Source organism: Varanus komodoensis, unplaced genomic scaffold, assembly GCF_004798865.1.
Source record: "Varanus komodoensis strain SLA01 unplaced genomic scaffold, ASM479886v1 scaffold85, whole genome shotgun sequence".
Classification (NCBI taxonomy): Eukaryota; Metazoa; Chordata; class Lepidosauria; order Squamata; family Varanidae; genus Varanus; species Varanus komodoensis.
Window position 1 is genome coordinate 253,248 of NW_025336543.1, and position 14,657 is coordinate 267,904.

A 14,657-nucleotide genomic window follows, 5' to 3' on the forward strand; every position below is an offset into this window, starting at 1 on the left:
GAGAGTTGTAGTCCAGCATATTTGGAGGGGACTAAGTGGGGAAGGCTGGCTTAAATAAAAACGTTCTGGCCTTTAAGCGCAATCCTAGAGGAAAAAAATCCTACAAACCCTGGCATGCCCCTGCCGGCCATGCTAGCAGCTGAACAACTTATTTTTTTTTTCTGTCTAAGCACGCCTAGGATTGCGTCCTAGCGTGACACAAGCACGGCTACCCCGCGGAAAACCGTGACAAAGCGCCCCGTTGCTGAAGCTGCCCGCTCGCCCTTCGGAAACTGGACGCTGCCGTTTCTTTCACTTCCGACCCGAGCCTCCGCGCTCCTCTGCTCACGTGACCCCCGTTTTGGGGGCTTCGATTGGCTGCGCAAGAGGAGCACGGGGCGGGTATGCGGCCGTCGCCTGGACTGGAAGAGCCGCGGCGGGCGTGCGTGCGTGCGTGCGGATGGCTCTGCGCTGCCTGTGCCATTCGGGCAGAGCAGCGCTGACGCGGTGGCCGCTGCCGGGCGCGGGACGCCCTGGCACCAGTAGCCGCTCCGCGCACAGGAGTGGGAGCCACCGCCGCTCTTCGGGGGGAGAACCCCAAGGGAACCAGGTGAGTGAAGCCGCTGATCTCCTGCCCAGCGCGTGTGCACTTTGGTCCTCCTTCCTCGTAGTGACCTTTGGGAGGGAGTCGGATCAAACCTGGCTGCTGGCTGGCTCATCGGTGCAGTGCTCCCCTTGACCTTGCTGGGATGCTTCTACCGCGCATTCCGCTTCCCTCGATCAGTGTGCCCTCGCCGGGGACTTGGCCGACCTGGAAATGGAAAAAGAGGGTGCTACCTGGAGGCGTATGGTGCATGTAAGGCGCGTTCGAACTGGCGCCCTCTAGATATGCAGGACTACACCTCCTATCACAATTGTCCTTGGCACGAATGGCCATGCTGACTGGGGATGATAGGCGCTGGTGTTGAGCATATCTGGAGTCTACTGGGTTCTAGACTTGGCTGCCTTCTGGTACATAATCATCCAGAAATGTGATGGGTGCTACAAGTGGTAAATAATAGTGTGACACCTGTAGTTTGGGGACTTCCAAGTTAGACTATTGCGTTGTGCTGTTTGTGGGGTTCAGAGTTAGAACTGGTTCAAAATGTAGTGGCTCCACTATTGGCTGAGGAGGATAGAACAGATTGGATCTTGCCAGTGCATAAGTAACTTTAGTGGCTTCCAATTTATTTCTGAGTGGAATTCAAAAGGCTGCCAGGGGAGCCTTTGCACCCTTTTGAACTTACCTGTAAAAATGGTTCAGCTAGGAGACTATGCAGGGGGAGACTGTAGCAGCAGGGGTCCTTGTGGTGACATCCAGATTATGGATTTCTGATGGCCGTTTATGCTGTGCTGTTTTAGCAGATTAAAAAATATATATTCTCAAAATCCTTAGACAAGATGCAGCCTTTATATCTTGGTTGCTGCTCTGCTGGTTTTCAGATTGTTTGGATTTTGTTGTATTTTTAAAAGTTATGATAAACTGTCTTGGGAAGCCTAAAAAGCAGTAAAATGTGCAAATGCTTAAAATAAAACTAAAGAGCTTAACACTGGTATGTGTGTTATGCATTACAGCCAGTGTGGGGTAGTGGTTAAGAGCACAGGACTGGAACTCAGGCAATCTGAGTTCTAGTCCCTGCTCAGCCATGGAGCCAACTGGGTGACTTTGGGCCAGTCACAGACTCTCAGACCAACCTACTTCACAGGGTTGTTGTGGGGATAAGATTGAGAGCAGCAGAAAAATGATATAAGCCGCTCTGAGTTCTTTAAAAAAGAGAAAGTCAGGATATACATCTAATAAATAAACATCCCAGAACTATATTCCAGACCTGCTGTACTTCAGCAGTAATACATTTATCAAATACATTAAGAAATGCTAACAGGAAGTAACAAATCTGGTGTTCTTCTAGGCTCCCACCTATGAATACATTGGTTGCAATAAATTTATATGTGTTTTGTGGGGCTGTAAAGCTGTTTTCCATGGGATGGGGGCATAAAAATGCAAATACTGAAGGATTAGATGTGCTGTTGGTCCCTCAAAACACCACACAAGGATCAAGTTTCTGTATGCTAAATGCTCGAAATGAACTCACAAATTCAGCATACTGCATGCCACAGGCCAAGCAAGTAGTAGTCAAATCCAGTTCCCCTGCAACTGGATAGCAGTTACTCAACTGGTTATCTACGCTCACCCCTATTTCCCCACATATCTCAGAATTAGTGCTGGAGTGATATATTTGGAGACCTACATCATCTTGGTGTAGTAAAATTAAGCCAGTCCTTAATTCTGTTCATGTGGAGGTCTCTTTACTCTTTGGAGGTATGCTTAACATTGCAGCCTAAGAGAGTGCATTCTCTTTTCTTAAGTCAGACTGAGTACTGTGTTCTTGTTAATCATACATGCAACTCATATGGTAAAGTAACATGGTCAGCTATGGATGGTCCTGTGACCAGCAGTGGACTCTGAACAGGCATGTTCGTCTGTCAAAAAGGCCACAGATCTTTGCTGTATATAATATCTCAGTGCCTATCTCCAGGTGGCACTGAGATATTGTATACCCAGTGCTTTTTTTGTCATAGAACACACCGGAACAGAGTTCCGGCACCGTTTTTCGACAGATTTTCCAAGTTTTAAAAATAACTTTTGAAAATTTGATGTTTGGTCCATGTGAATTTGAATTGCCCTGTCGAGTGTAGCAGGTCGGCGACAAAATCATTAAAACAGTGCATGCAGGCTGCTTGTGTGTCGAATCTGATGCATGTGTGCTTCGTCCGCGCTGGTTGTGATGGCACTGCTCGGCTTGTGATTGGTTGTGTGGTCGCTCGCTGAGTGCTTACTGCGGGTGGTGACCATTACATTTCGTTACACAACTGACGTGTGTGGGTGTGTGTACAGTGATTGACTACGTGCAAAAGGTAAATAATTTCATGAGTTCTGGCACCTTTTTTCTTACAAAAAAAGCACTGTATATATCTATTAAGGTAATATTTTTGAGGGTTTCATTCCTTATCCCAAGCAAGGCCTTTTCAGTGGTTACACAGTGATTGTGGAATGATTTCCCTCTGAATATTAGGAAATATACCTCATTCCTGGTCTTTAAAAAGCTGCGTAAAATCCTGACTGTTTGAGTAGGCCTTGTGGAGTTTATGAGTTTCAAGCAAATCATCTTGCTGTTTTCAGTTGGAGGTCCTTTCAGCTGCTGCACTAGCTTTGTATTGTTTCTACATTTTTACTGTTAGGCTTATGCAGCTTAAGAACAACACAATGAGCTGGGATTAAAATGTGTTAAACAAAGGATTGGTGAATGGCAATGACTCTGTATTCTCTTTTCTGTGGTGGAGGATAGTCCCTTTTAGAGCTATTAATGTTCATGCCTTCTCTCCACTGTTATTCCTAAAAAAGCAAAATTTCATAGTCCAACTCATTTGACTCTTTGTCCACTTTAGGCAACTTCTCCCTCCTTTGGATTTCTCTTTGATATTGATGGAGTGCTTTTACGAGGTCGGTTAGTCATTCCTGCTGCCAAGAAGGCCTTCCAGAAGTTGACAGATTCAAAGGGCCAGTTCCGTGTGCCGGTTGCATTCGTAACCAATGCTGGAAACTGCTCTCGGGACAGCAAGGCTGAAGAATTGTCGGAAGCACTTGGATTTAAGGTACTGAAAGCACCTCAAGTTTCTTTGGATCATTGACTTGTGTTTGTAAACTGTGAAGTTAGAATTCTACAGATGTTATAAAAAAGATTCATGTTTTGTGGGGGATTCTTACAGAAAGAAAATATTCTTTTTTTGGTTGTAGGTTTCACAGCCCTTCTACACAGTGTGTTGCATACATAGTTGCTAGCCATTTGTTTCACAGTAGCAGATGGCCCAGTTCATACATGAGCCACAATTACGGAGAATTCTGGCTTAGTGGTAATGAGAAGTGGGCTTGTGCATGGTGCCAGTTGCTTTCAATTGGCTCAACCTACAAGCAGGAGTGGCTATACTAGCTTTCCTCAACCTGGTGCCTTCAAGGGGATGTAGCTTTCTTCAGCCCAGCCAACCTGGCCATGGGCCAGGAATCCTAGGATTTGTATTTCTAAACATCTGGAGGAAACCAAGCTGGTGATGGCTGGGCTAAACAAGAAAATCTAGTACTTCTTTGTTTAGTGATGTATCCAAACCAGGATTTCTCACTTGATTGGATGCAACAAAAAATCAGAGGCCAAGGACAAATTTTGGCTTCAAATGCTGTGGCTTGTTAGGAGAGTAGGAAGCCAAGATTCTTGGTTTAATTTTAAACCTAAACAAGCCAGTACTAAAGATATCCTGGTTTTCCTAGCTATTGTCCTTGGCAAAAGGACCCAAGTGGGGGTGATCGAGAATATGCATCAATATACTTCCTCATTACTAAGTCAGAATTCACAGCTTATTACATGTCCAGCCCTGAATACACTTACTATATGATCATGTCTCTCTCATAAGCCTTTTAGAAATAAAAAAGTGAGAAAGTGATCCACACTGAGATTGCAGCAGGTGTATGAGATTCTCCCACCAAGTCATGCCCCCAAAGGTCCCACTTGCTGTAACAGAAGCAAGATACTGGAAATTGCCTCAGAAAAGGTGGCCCGTGGGACAATGGAGCAGATGGTCAACATCGTCATGCCCACTACCCCCACTGACTGTTTCTAAAAAACAATATCCCAAGCCTGGGAAGTGATTGTATAGTAAACTTGTTCTTTGTTTGAGAACTGAATGCCCTTAAGAACCACTCTTTCCTACCATGTAAACCTGCTTGCACTCTTCAGAGGCAAGCAGGTTGTCACCTGTTTGGGACCCTTCAATAACTGAGTCCCAACTCAAGGAAGATGTTCTGATGGAGCCTCCCTTGGTCCTGAGCCTGATGTCCTTCTGACTGTGTTAGCTCAGTCCTGTTGAATACCACGGTTTTATATAATGTGTGAATCTGGGTCACGGGGTGTTTTTTTCTCCCCAGCTGCTCCTGTGTTATGCTGTGTTTTTACGCTGTTTTTAGTGTTAGTCTGTCTGAGATATTTTACTTGAAGCAGACGGGGTACACTCTGGAAGGCACAATTAATACGTGTGGTGCTTTCATATTACTTAAAATACAGTATAATGGAAGCAGTTTGCAAATCCACTAAAAATTAGGTGACTGTCATTAGTATGTGAACCCAACCCCAGTGGATGGGAAAGGATTACATGTGTTATGCATTCCTGTCACTCATTCAGGCCTTTTCTATGTTCCTTCTGTTCAAGCTGAAATATTATCCAAGCATGTCTCTACTCAAGGTGACTTTCATGGTATTCTTGTTAGTATCTAATGTCTGAGAGGAAGAGGACAGGTGTTGACATTCCTGTGGGATTAATTCACTGTTGTCATCAACGTCATGTCTTTGGTAACTTGCAGGCTAAAGGACCTGGCAGTTGGGAGTATTATTTGTGGAAAGGGTAGGGCACCTATGCTGCTGACCTTTCTTTCTTTCCCCCCTCAGGTGTCTCCTGAATGGGTGATCCTCTCTCACAGCCCACTACGTCTTTTCCATCAATTCCATAAGAAGTGTGTGCTTGTGTGTGGCCAAGGTCCTGTGGAGGAGAATGCCAGAGAGTATCCTTTTCTGCCTTCAGATTCTTCTTTCTTTTTCCTTCTTCCCTTCTATGTGTTGAAAGCCAGTGTTGTGTAGGAAATAGGGTGAGCCATGTGAGGAGCCAGGCTGAAATCCTGTGACACTTAGTTGATAACCTTTGTCAAGCCATTCATTCTTGGCCCAGCTTGCTTCCCAGTTTGCATGGTCAAACAATCTATGATGAACAAACCATGGATTGTTTGGGGGCATGTAGGAAGAAGCAAGCATGCTTGTTCTCACCAACTTCAACTTTCCTAAGTAGCCTAGGATTCTTCTTCATGGTTTCCATGCATCACACATATGGGTTCTGCGCCTGTGTGGAGCCTGTTGTCAGGAAGACTCTATAGCTAAGCATTAGTTTGGGTGGGAGCCCCTCCCCTTCCTGCTCCAAGTATTCGTGGGAGGAACTCACACCCATTCCCTCAGCTCCATTGAGACAGCCTAGAGGTTCCAGGACCGAGGGAGGAGTGTTGTGCCTGCAAGAGGGGATGATTGATCTGAGGGTCAACACCAGGTAGGACTGGTGGGCAGTTTGTGTGAATACTGGCCAGGGCGGCTTATTTTATACTGTACTGTTGTATTTTAATTTTATATTTATATTTTAATTTATATTATAATTATTTTAATTTATTGATGTGAGCCGCCCCGAGGCTTCGGCGAATGGGGCGGCATAAAAATGTTTTAATAAAATAAATAAATAAATACACAGATGACCACTTCAAGAATGACAGCAACCTGACTTTCTTCCTCGTGGTCTCTGTGCATTGCGCATATGAGCAACTAGCAAGCTTACCTTGAAAAGGATGAAGGGATGGTGTCATCACCGGAGGCCTGGGGAGAGGACTGCTCTGCTGAAGAAGCAGTCTGCTCTTGCATGGACATCCAGCTTATAGTGGTTGAGAAACACTGAGGGTCGTGGGCCATGTGGCTGCCTTGCAGAGGTTCTGCAGGAGTATTCCCATGAGGAGGGGTGTGGAAATCACCATTGCTCGGGTGGAGTGAGCTCTTGGAGGGGCTGTGAGTTGCAGACTACCCAGCTCACAGGACAGGGAGATTGTGTTCGTGACCCAGATCACTGGTCTTTAAATTGAGAGCAGCTCTCCCTTGCTCGTTCTACCATAGCTTACAAAGAGTCTCAGCGGTTGGTGGAGGGATTCTGTCCTGGAGCCATTCAAAACATCCAGTAAGCACAGGGTGGATTCCGTGGGAGTGGAAGGGGCAGCAAAGAAGGCTAAGGGGATAATGTCCCGGTTGAGGTTGGATGCTGATAGGACCTTGGGAAGGAGGGCTGGGTATGGTCAGAGCACTGCCTTGTCCCTGTGGAAGGTGGTGGGGGGCCTGCCCAGAGGGCACATAGTTCTCTGGCATGTCTAGTGCAGTGCTGGCGAACCTATGGCATGCGTGCAGCAGCAGGCACACAGAGCCCTCTCTGTTGGCACATGAGCCAAGCCTTGCCCCAGCAGCCAAGCATCAGATCACAGCACACACAGGGGCCAATGTGCATGGAAAAGAGTCGTAGCGCCAGGCTATGACATCATGAGCCGCAACTCATTAGCCGCGACTCGTCTGCGATTATGTATGGCAGGTCAGTGAGCTGCCAAGGATATACGTATATTTGCTTGAACTGACTGTGAGTTGTTTTTTCTAAAATAAAACCTCAGTTTTCAGGTTGTACAGTGTTGGCACTTTGCGATAAGTGTATTTTGGGTTGAATTCGGTCTGTAAAAGGTTCACCATCTCTGGGTTTCGGTTGGAAAAATTTGGTGTCCTGGAATAGTTGTGATGGTTGGAATTTATTTAGCATGGGCACAAATGATGAGCTGTGCAGAAAAAGCTCCTCCAGGAAGGGATTTTCAAAATTGCATCATTTTCAATGAAACTTTGGCCCTATATTAGGGTTATGGGTGTGCACCAGGATAGGGTTAGGGTTTCGAAAATTTGGTGTCCCTGCATGATTTTGATGGTTGGAATGTGTTTGGAAAGGGCAGAAATGATGAGCTGTGCAGAAAAAGCTCCTCCTGGAAGGGATTTTCAATATTGAATCATTTTCAGTGGAGCTTTGGCCCTATATTAGGGTTATGTGTGTGCACCAGTATAGGATTAGGGTTTCGAAAATTTGGTTTCCTGGCATGATGTTGATGGTTTGAATGTGTTTGGAACGGGCATAAATGAGGAGCTGTGTAGAAAAAGCTCCTCCAGGAAGCCTTTTTCAAAATTGCATCATTTTCAGTGGAAGTTTGGCGCTATATTAGGGTTAGGGGTGTGCACCAGGGTTATGAAAATTTGTTGTTCTGCCATGATTTTGATGTTTGGAATGTGCAGAAAAAGCTCCTCAAAGAATGCTTTTTCAATATCTCATTATTTTTAGTGCTCCTTTAGTCTTATGTTAAGGTAGAGGTGTGCCCCTGGGTAGGGTTAGTGTTAGAAAAATGAGGTGTCCTGGCATGATTTTATTGGTTCGAATGTATTTTGAATGGGCAGGAATGATGAGCTGCGCAGAAAAGGCTGCTGTAGGAAAGCTTTTTTCAAAATGGCATCATTTTCTATGGAACTTTTGCCCTATATTAGGGTTTGGTACGTGTTGTAGCATAGGGTTAGGGTTGGAGAAACGAGTTGTCCTGGCATGATTTTGATGATTGGAATGTATTAAGAATTGGTAGAAATGATGAGCTGTGCAGAAAAAGCTGCTCCTGCTTCCCTTACCCAAGTCTTAACTTCTACACCACAATGATGGAGCTCTACTGAAGTTTCGTACATATCTAGCACAAGGCTTCCATTTTAGTTACAAATCCCAAAAGTGGACACTTAAGTATTTTGTCCATCAAAAAGGATTTCCGTATTTTGAAAGAGAAGGGGAGGAAAGAATAGCATGGCTTTCTATATGCTTGTGCAGATGTTGAAATTTAGTACCTCTGTTTCCCAAAGCAATTATTTTTGATGTTTGTCAATGGGGCATGCTGGTTAGTGAAATGGTATAGGGTGGGGCACTCTAGCACTTGAAAAACTTTGCATGGGATAAAATTCTGAGCTGTGGGATTTCTCTTGCCCCTTCACACATTTTGAATTGCAGTGCACGTTTGAATCCGTGGTTGGCAATGAAGCTCACTGCACATCCTTGGGCCAGTCGCTGTTTCTCCGTCTCGCCTACTTCACAAGTTTGTTGTGAGGATAAAAAGGAAGGGAGGAGACCATGTGCATTCCCTTGGGCTCCTTGGAGAAGAGGTGTCATAAATAAAAATAATTTGCATTGTGTTTTGGCCTGTCTTTGGCCAGCTGTGGGGGACAGAGGTAGATTTTGAAGAATGGGATAGCTGCCATGTAAGTTTTTTGTGACTTCCTGCGATTACTTCGCGCATTTCCATCTGCAGTGGACACAAGCCTTTCTTCCTTGACCATCTCAAATAGCCTGGGGTTCCAACATGTTGTTACCATTGAAAACGTGAGGAAGGCATTTCCTTTACTGGATATGGTTGATCAAAGCCGGAGGCCAAAAGAGCTGGCAAGTATTTTAGCCTGATTACAGGAAATTGTGAATGAACGAAGGCCTTTGTGTGGTGTCACTTTTGCTATCAAGGAGTATTACTGAAGCAGAAGTATTTTGCTTTTATAGGAAGCTGCCAGGGGTGGTCATTAGGAATTTTAGGGAAAGCTGCTATTGGTATGCTGATTTATTTATTTGTCTGTTTCTATGACATCTGAATCAGGAAAAGCCAGACATGTTCTGAACAGGTCCCTGGATGCAGCCCTGGGTTGGATGAGGCCCATCAAAACGAGACCGAATCCTCACAAGGTGGAGTCTCTGGGTTGGTGGTTTCCAGGAAATTAGCAGGTGTGCCTGTTCTGGATAGGGTTGCATTCTCTGAGGAAGAACAGGACTGTGGCTTCTGTGACAAGGAGCACCAGTTACCAATTCATGTTGGTTTGCCACCTGAACCCTTTCTTAGATGAGGGTAGTCCGGCCACTGCAATCCGTGCATTGGTAACCTCACATTTGGTTTACTGTAATGTGCTTGTCGGGTTGTCCTTGGACCTGGTCTGGAAACTGCAGCTACAGGATGTGGCAGCCAGGATGCTGAGTGGAGTGCCTGAGGAAGCATGTCTTCTACCAGTTACGGCACTGGCTACCTATTAGTTATTGAGACTTGCTGTTAGCACATAAAGCCCTGAATAGCTTGGGACCAGGTTCCTGGCCGATTGCCTTCCGCAGTACAGACCTGTGAGAGCAATAAGATTCTTGAAGGAGGCCTCGCTGCTTGTGTGAAGTTGTCCCCTCGGTATTTGGAAAATGCCACCTGTATCATGCTGTAGGTACCAATTAAAGACCCATTTAAATAAATTCAGTTGTATATAATCTATTAAAGAAATATTCTGCTGCAGATCATTAAAGTGCATGGACTGTACATGCTGCCCTGGCCCCAGTGTTCATAATTTCTCAGTGCCCAGCATCCCTCCATTGAGCATGAGCTTCTGCTCATGTTCGGCTGAATGTGAGCACAGGCCTCCATGTGGTCAAGCACCTTGCCTTACTGGGCCTCTTTGTATTATGGAGGGTTCTACCTGTGCTCAAGTGAATGCAATTGGAAGACTTCTTCACACTTTTCTTCTCATAGAGGAATGTCAGTAATTGCGGGACGACACATGTGGATATAGATCGGGGTGACACCAGTCTATCTGGCCCTATGTTTCTGGGCATGCTGATATACCCTGATCTGCTAGAATGGAGTGTCTATCTGTAGGAATGTCTTCCTGTACAAAGTGGAGCAGCCCTTGGTTCTTTGCATATTAAATAGAAAAGTTCTGCAAGCTGGAAAGTGAAATTGTAGCAGTAATTAGGATAAAATTATTGAGAAAAATCTTTTAGAGACCCTTGAATTTCTTTCAAAACTGGTCACATGCTCCAAAGAACCCTTTGATACTAAGCATCACCATTTGGTCTTGGAAACTCTTTGCCCATTCCCAGCTACTGCAAACTAATTTTTCTTTTGTCCTTCGACAGCCTCCTCCAACAATTGATTTCCCCACTATAGAAGGTAGGTAATCTCCCTCCCTTCTCTTATAAGAATGCATGTGAGATGGATTCCCAGTGAATGCAACCGAAACCTGGTATGTGCCTACAATCGAGTATACTTTGAGGCAGTCAGGGTGGAAAAGAAGCAATACCTCACTGCCTCCATCCAACCCGTTCTTTGCCACCCAGTGGTGCTTTTCAAGGTTATCTGGGGCTTATTATATTCTGACCCTAGGGTCCTCTTGGAACCAGCTCAGGCCCACTGCAGTTTACTCACTAGGCACTTCCAGGAAAAAAATCTCTTGCAACTGCCAGGACTTGGACTTCCGAGTTGTAAGAGCTGAATCTGTGGAGAAATCCAGAGCACGGCTTTATCTGTTTTTATTGGATGTGCTTGAGTTGGTATAGTTCAAGGATGTGGACAAGGTGCTTGGCTACAACAATGGACTGGATGAGGGCCAACATACTGAAACTCAATCCAGATAATACTGAAATGCTGTTGGTGGGTGGTTCCTTCGACTGAATGGGGTGTGTTCAACCTCTTCTTGATGGGGTCACACTCCACCTGTAGGAGCAGGCTCATAGTTTGGGAGTGCTGCTTGCCCATCTTAGTACCTGAGAGTGAGGTGGCATCAGTGGCTTAGAGGCCTTCCACAAGCTTTATTTGATGGCCCATCTGGGGCCACCTCCTGGCCAGGGATAGCCTGGCTTCAGTAATATACGAACACTGGCAATCTCTAAATTAGATCGGTGCAATGCATCTATGTGGGGCTGCCCTTGAAGGTGGTTCAGAAGCTGCAGCTGGTACCGAATGTGGTAGCCAGATTAATAGCTGGAACCTGCAGGTCTGAACATATAAGACCAGTTCTGGCCCACTTGCATAGGCTACCTCTGTGCTTCTGGTCCCAGTTCAAGGAGCTGGTTTTAACCTAGGAGGCCCTTCTCTGCTTGAGACGACAAGACCTGTCACAGTGTCTCTCCCCGTCACAATCTACTCAAACAACACGCTCAACCTCTCGGGCTTTCCTGCAAGTACAAACACTGAGGAAAGTGCGGAAGGTGGCCACTAGGAGGAGGACATTCTCGGTTCTGGCCTCCCGTCTGTGGAATAACTTTCCCACTGCTGCCTGGCTGGCATCCAATCCTTCACCTTTTCAGTGCCAGGATAAGACGGCCCTTTTTTCTGAGGCTTTTAAGGACTTATGCAGCCAGCCAGGGACTTGAGGGCAATCACCAGGTGTCCACAGAGTAACTTTTAAAAAATATTCTTTATACTGTTTGTTGTTATCATCTCTTTTGACTATTTTTCCATTTTAAAGTTTTCTAATTTTTCTGAAACGTTTTGGTATTTTCATCATTTGTTTTTATGGACTCAATAAACTATCCAGAGAGCTTCAGCTGGAGGGAGGCGGTATAGAAATGAAGTAAATAATATATAATTCTGCTTCAAACCAACAAATATGGACATGTGGAAAAGAATCTTCTTTCTCCTTGGGGTGAACTGAAATTCTCAAATTAATAAAACTGAGGGGATTAGCTAAAGAAGAGGACTGACATTTGGTGCTTCAGCTACATGAGTTTGAATCATGGCACCAAATACTAAACCATAGTTTCACTATAGTACCTGAATGAAGCTAGTCTTTGTCAAAAAGATTAGATTCTATTTTTCTAGGATAGAACATACCTGTTGATGATAACCATCACTGAACAGTTTGAGTCCAGCAGAAATTATAGCACTCTCTAGCCAATGCATTTCCCAAAGTGCTTGATAAATGCCAGGGAGGCATGATGCTCCTCCTCCCCATTTTATCCTCACAACAACCGTGTGAGGTGGGTTCGGCTCGAAGTACATGACTGTCCCAAAGTCCCACAGTGAGCTTTATAGCTGTGGTCTCTCATAGCACAACCCTAGCTACTACACCACGCAGAATCTTAGACAGGCACCTTTAAGTAAAACTTACCTACCTCTCTCAATCTCTAGGAATACTTCTGCTGGGTGAGCCTATCCGTTGGGAGACCTCTTTGCAGCTGATCACAGATGTGCTTCTGAGCAATGGGAATCCAGGAACAGAGCTGGCTACTGTGCCATACCCACATCTACCTATCCTAGCCTGCAACATGGACCTTTTGTGGATGGCAGAAGCCAAAATGCCAAGGTGATGTAACAGCAGAACAGCAGCTGGCTGGGCTGGGGTGAGCCTTTCCTGTTGGCAGAAGCAGAGGTTGTGCTGGCACTGAAAAGACCTTGCCTCTTGCCCTGGTCACCACGGTGCAACTCTCTCCTAGCCTGGAAAACTCGCTGCCTTCGCTTTGCTGCCATGTGGGAACTCTCGCAAGCGCTCAACAGCACTGGGCTCTCACACGATTGCAGCACGTAGCTGAGGTCTTGTGAGATGTTGTTGGATATGGCCAAGATCTCGTGAGAATCCCAGAGCAGCGGGTGGCTTGCAGTTGCTCTGAATAGTCCTGCCAACCATTTTCTTGCCACAGAGGGAGGGTGGCTGGTGGGCTTCTTGGAGCACATGCTGAAGGTCGTGAAGGGCTGTGTAGGGTGCATGATCAGGCTAGGACTGAGCTGAGCTTGGAGCACGACACAACTTCCTGGTCTTCTAGCTCTGCCACCTGAGGTGGGCACCTCACTCTTATTTCCTGGGTGTGGTGGCTCCAGTAGCTGCACTAGTTGTAGAGATGTCCCAAACTTTTTGGTTGCCGCAGTTGCCAAATGCAGTGCAGGTGATTAGACTCCGTATTAAAGCTTTCATGGACAACATCTGCTTCATCAGATGTATGGCATTAACCTCATGTTGACAGATTTGTATACACATTACGATTCTCTCTCCTACTTCCTCTGAAACCACTGAGGTTAATAAAAAAGTACAGAGAGTGAGAATTACCTTAACAAGATGGTGGGAGGTAGCAGAAAGATCATTGCAGTGGTAAGTTGTTTTGTAATTAAAAAACAGTTACCCTTTGTCCTTGTCTAAATCATAGGATGTAGAGTGGAATTTCTTGGTGAACTGTTGTTCCATAATTTTGCATCAAGCCCATCTAACCAATTCACAGCAAATCTCTTGGAGATTATAAAGTTTCCAAAGAGGGGGGCATGTTTTTGAAGCACAGTAATTAATATCAGTAAAACACTTTTAAGACTCTAGGCACAGATGAAACATCTACTTTCCTGAATAAAGAACCAGGAAGTAGAGGTGGACCACTGCAGCAACACAGGGAAGGATAAATCTTGATTCTTTAGCAGCATAGCAAGCCAGTAAAAGCTGTACATGGAAGAGCAATCACAAAACATTTCAAATATCTGTACTGGTGCTCTTTTTTCAGTGTTTCGATCTGTGCTAAACATCCTCACATTTTCTCACATGTTAAGTCGATCCTCTCCATTCATCCAGTATTGCCACAACATCTTATGTTCCAGTACATACATAGGATGCTGACGGCTTTTTCTTCCATATCAGATTTGGCCATGGCACCTTTCTTGTATGTTTAGAGAACATCTACAAGAAAATGACTGGCAAGGAGCTGAAGTACGAGGCCCTGATCGGCAAGCCCAGCACAGTCACCTACCGCTATGCCGAACACGTGATCAAGCAGCAGATGCAGAGCTGCGGCTGGAGAGCCCCTCTGCATCACTTGTACGCTGTTGGGTAAGCAGCCCTTTGAACGGTTGGGTGGAAGGTCTAGAGACTGTAGCTGTTGAGCGCCCTGGAGAAGGTGCTTTTCCTGCTAAAGGGGCGCTTCGGAGAACAGTTGCATATTTTCAGTAAGTGCACACAATTAATACATATATTTGGAAAGCTGCACACTACCTACGCATGGATTTTCATGCCAGAAGGAAAAATTGAAGCTCACCATCTGGTAAGAACTTGAGCCCGAACTAGTTTTGGGATGGAATTTGGAGAATTTAAGTGTACCTGGGTTTTTCACACATCATCACTTTCAGCTTTTTCCATGCAAGATCCTTATACATTCCAACACTCTTGATGGGTTCAGACATA

General features: G+C 45.4%; 1 protein-coding gene across 1 annotated transcript in view; it reads left to right on the top strand.

The window, feature by feature from the left end:
• Window positions 1-433: 433 nt before the first annotated feature.
• HDHD5 (haloacid dehalogenase like hydrolase domain containing 5) overlaps window positions 434-14,657 on the top strand; it is an 18,786-nt gene continuing 4,562 nt past the window's right edge. Inside the window, exons 1-7 of the mRNA XM_044417021.1 lie at window positions 434-589; window positions 3,466-3,672; window positions 5,511-5,623; window positions 9,048-9,141; window positions 10,639-10,672; window positions 12,632-12,806; window positions 14,118-14,306. Of these exons, the coding sequence (XP_044272956.1) occupies window positions 440-589; window positions 3,466-3,672; window positions 5,511-5,623; window positions 9,048-9,141; window positions 10,639-10,672; window positions 12,632-12,806; window positions 14,118-14,306 (962 nt within the window). The 5' untranslated portion in view covers window positions 434-439. The remainder of the gene's footprint in view (window positions 590-3,465; window positions 3,673-5,510; window positions 5,624-9,047; window positions 9,142-10,638; window positions 10,673-12,631; window positions 12,807-14,117; window positions 14,307-14,657) is intronic.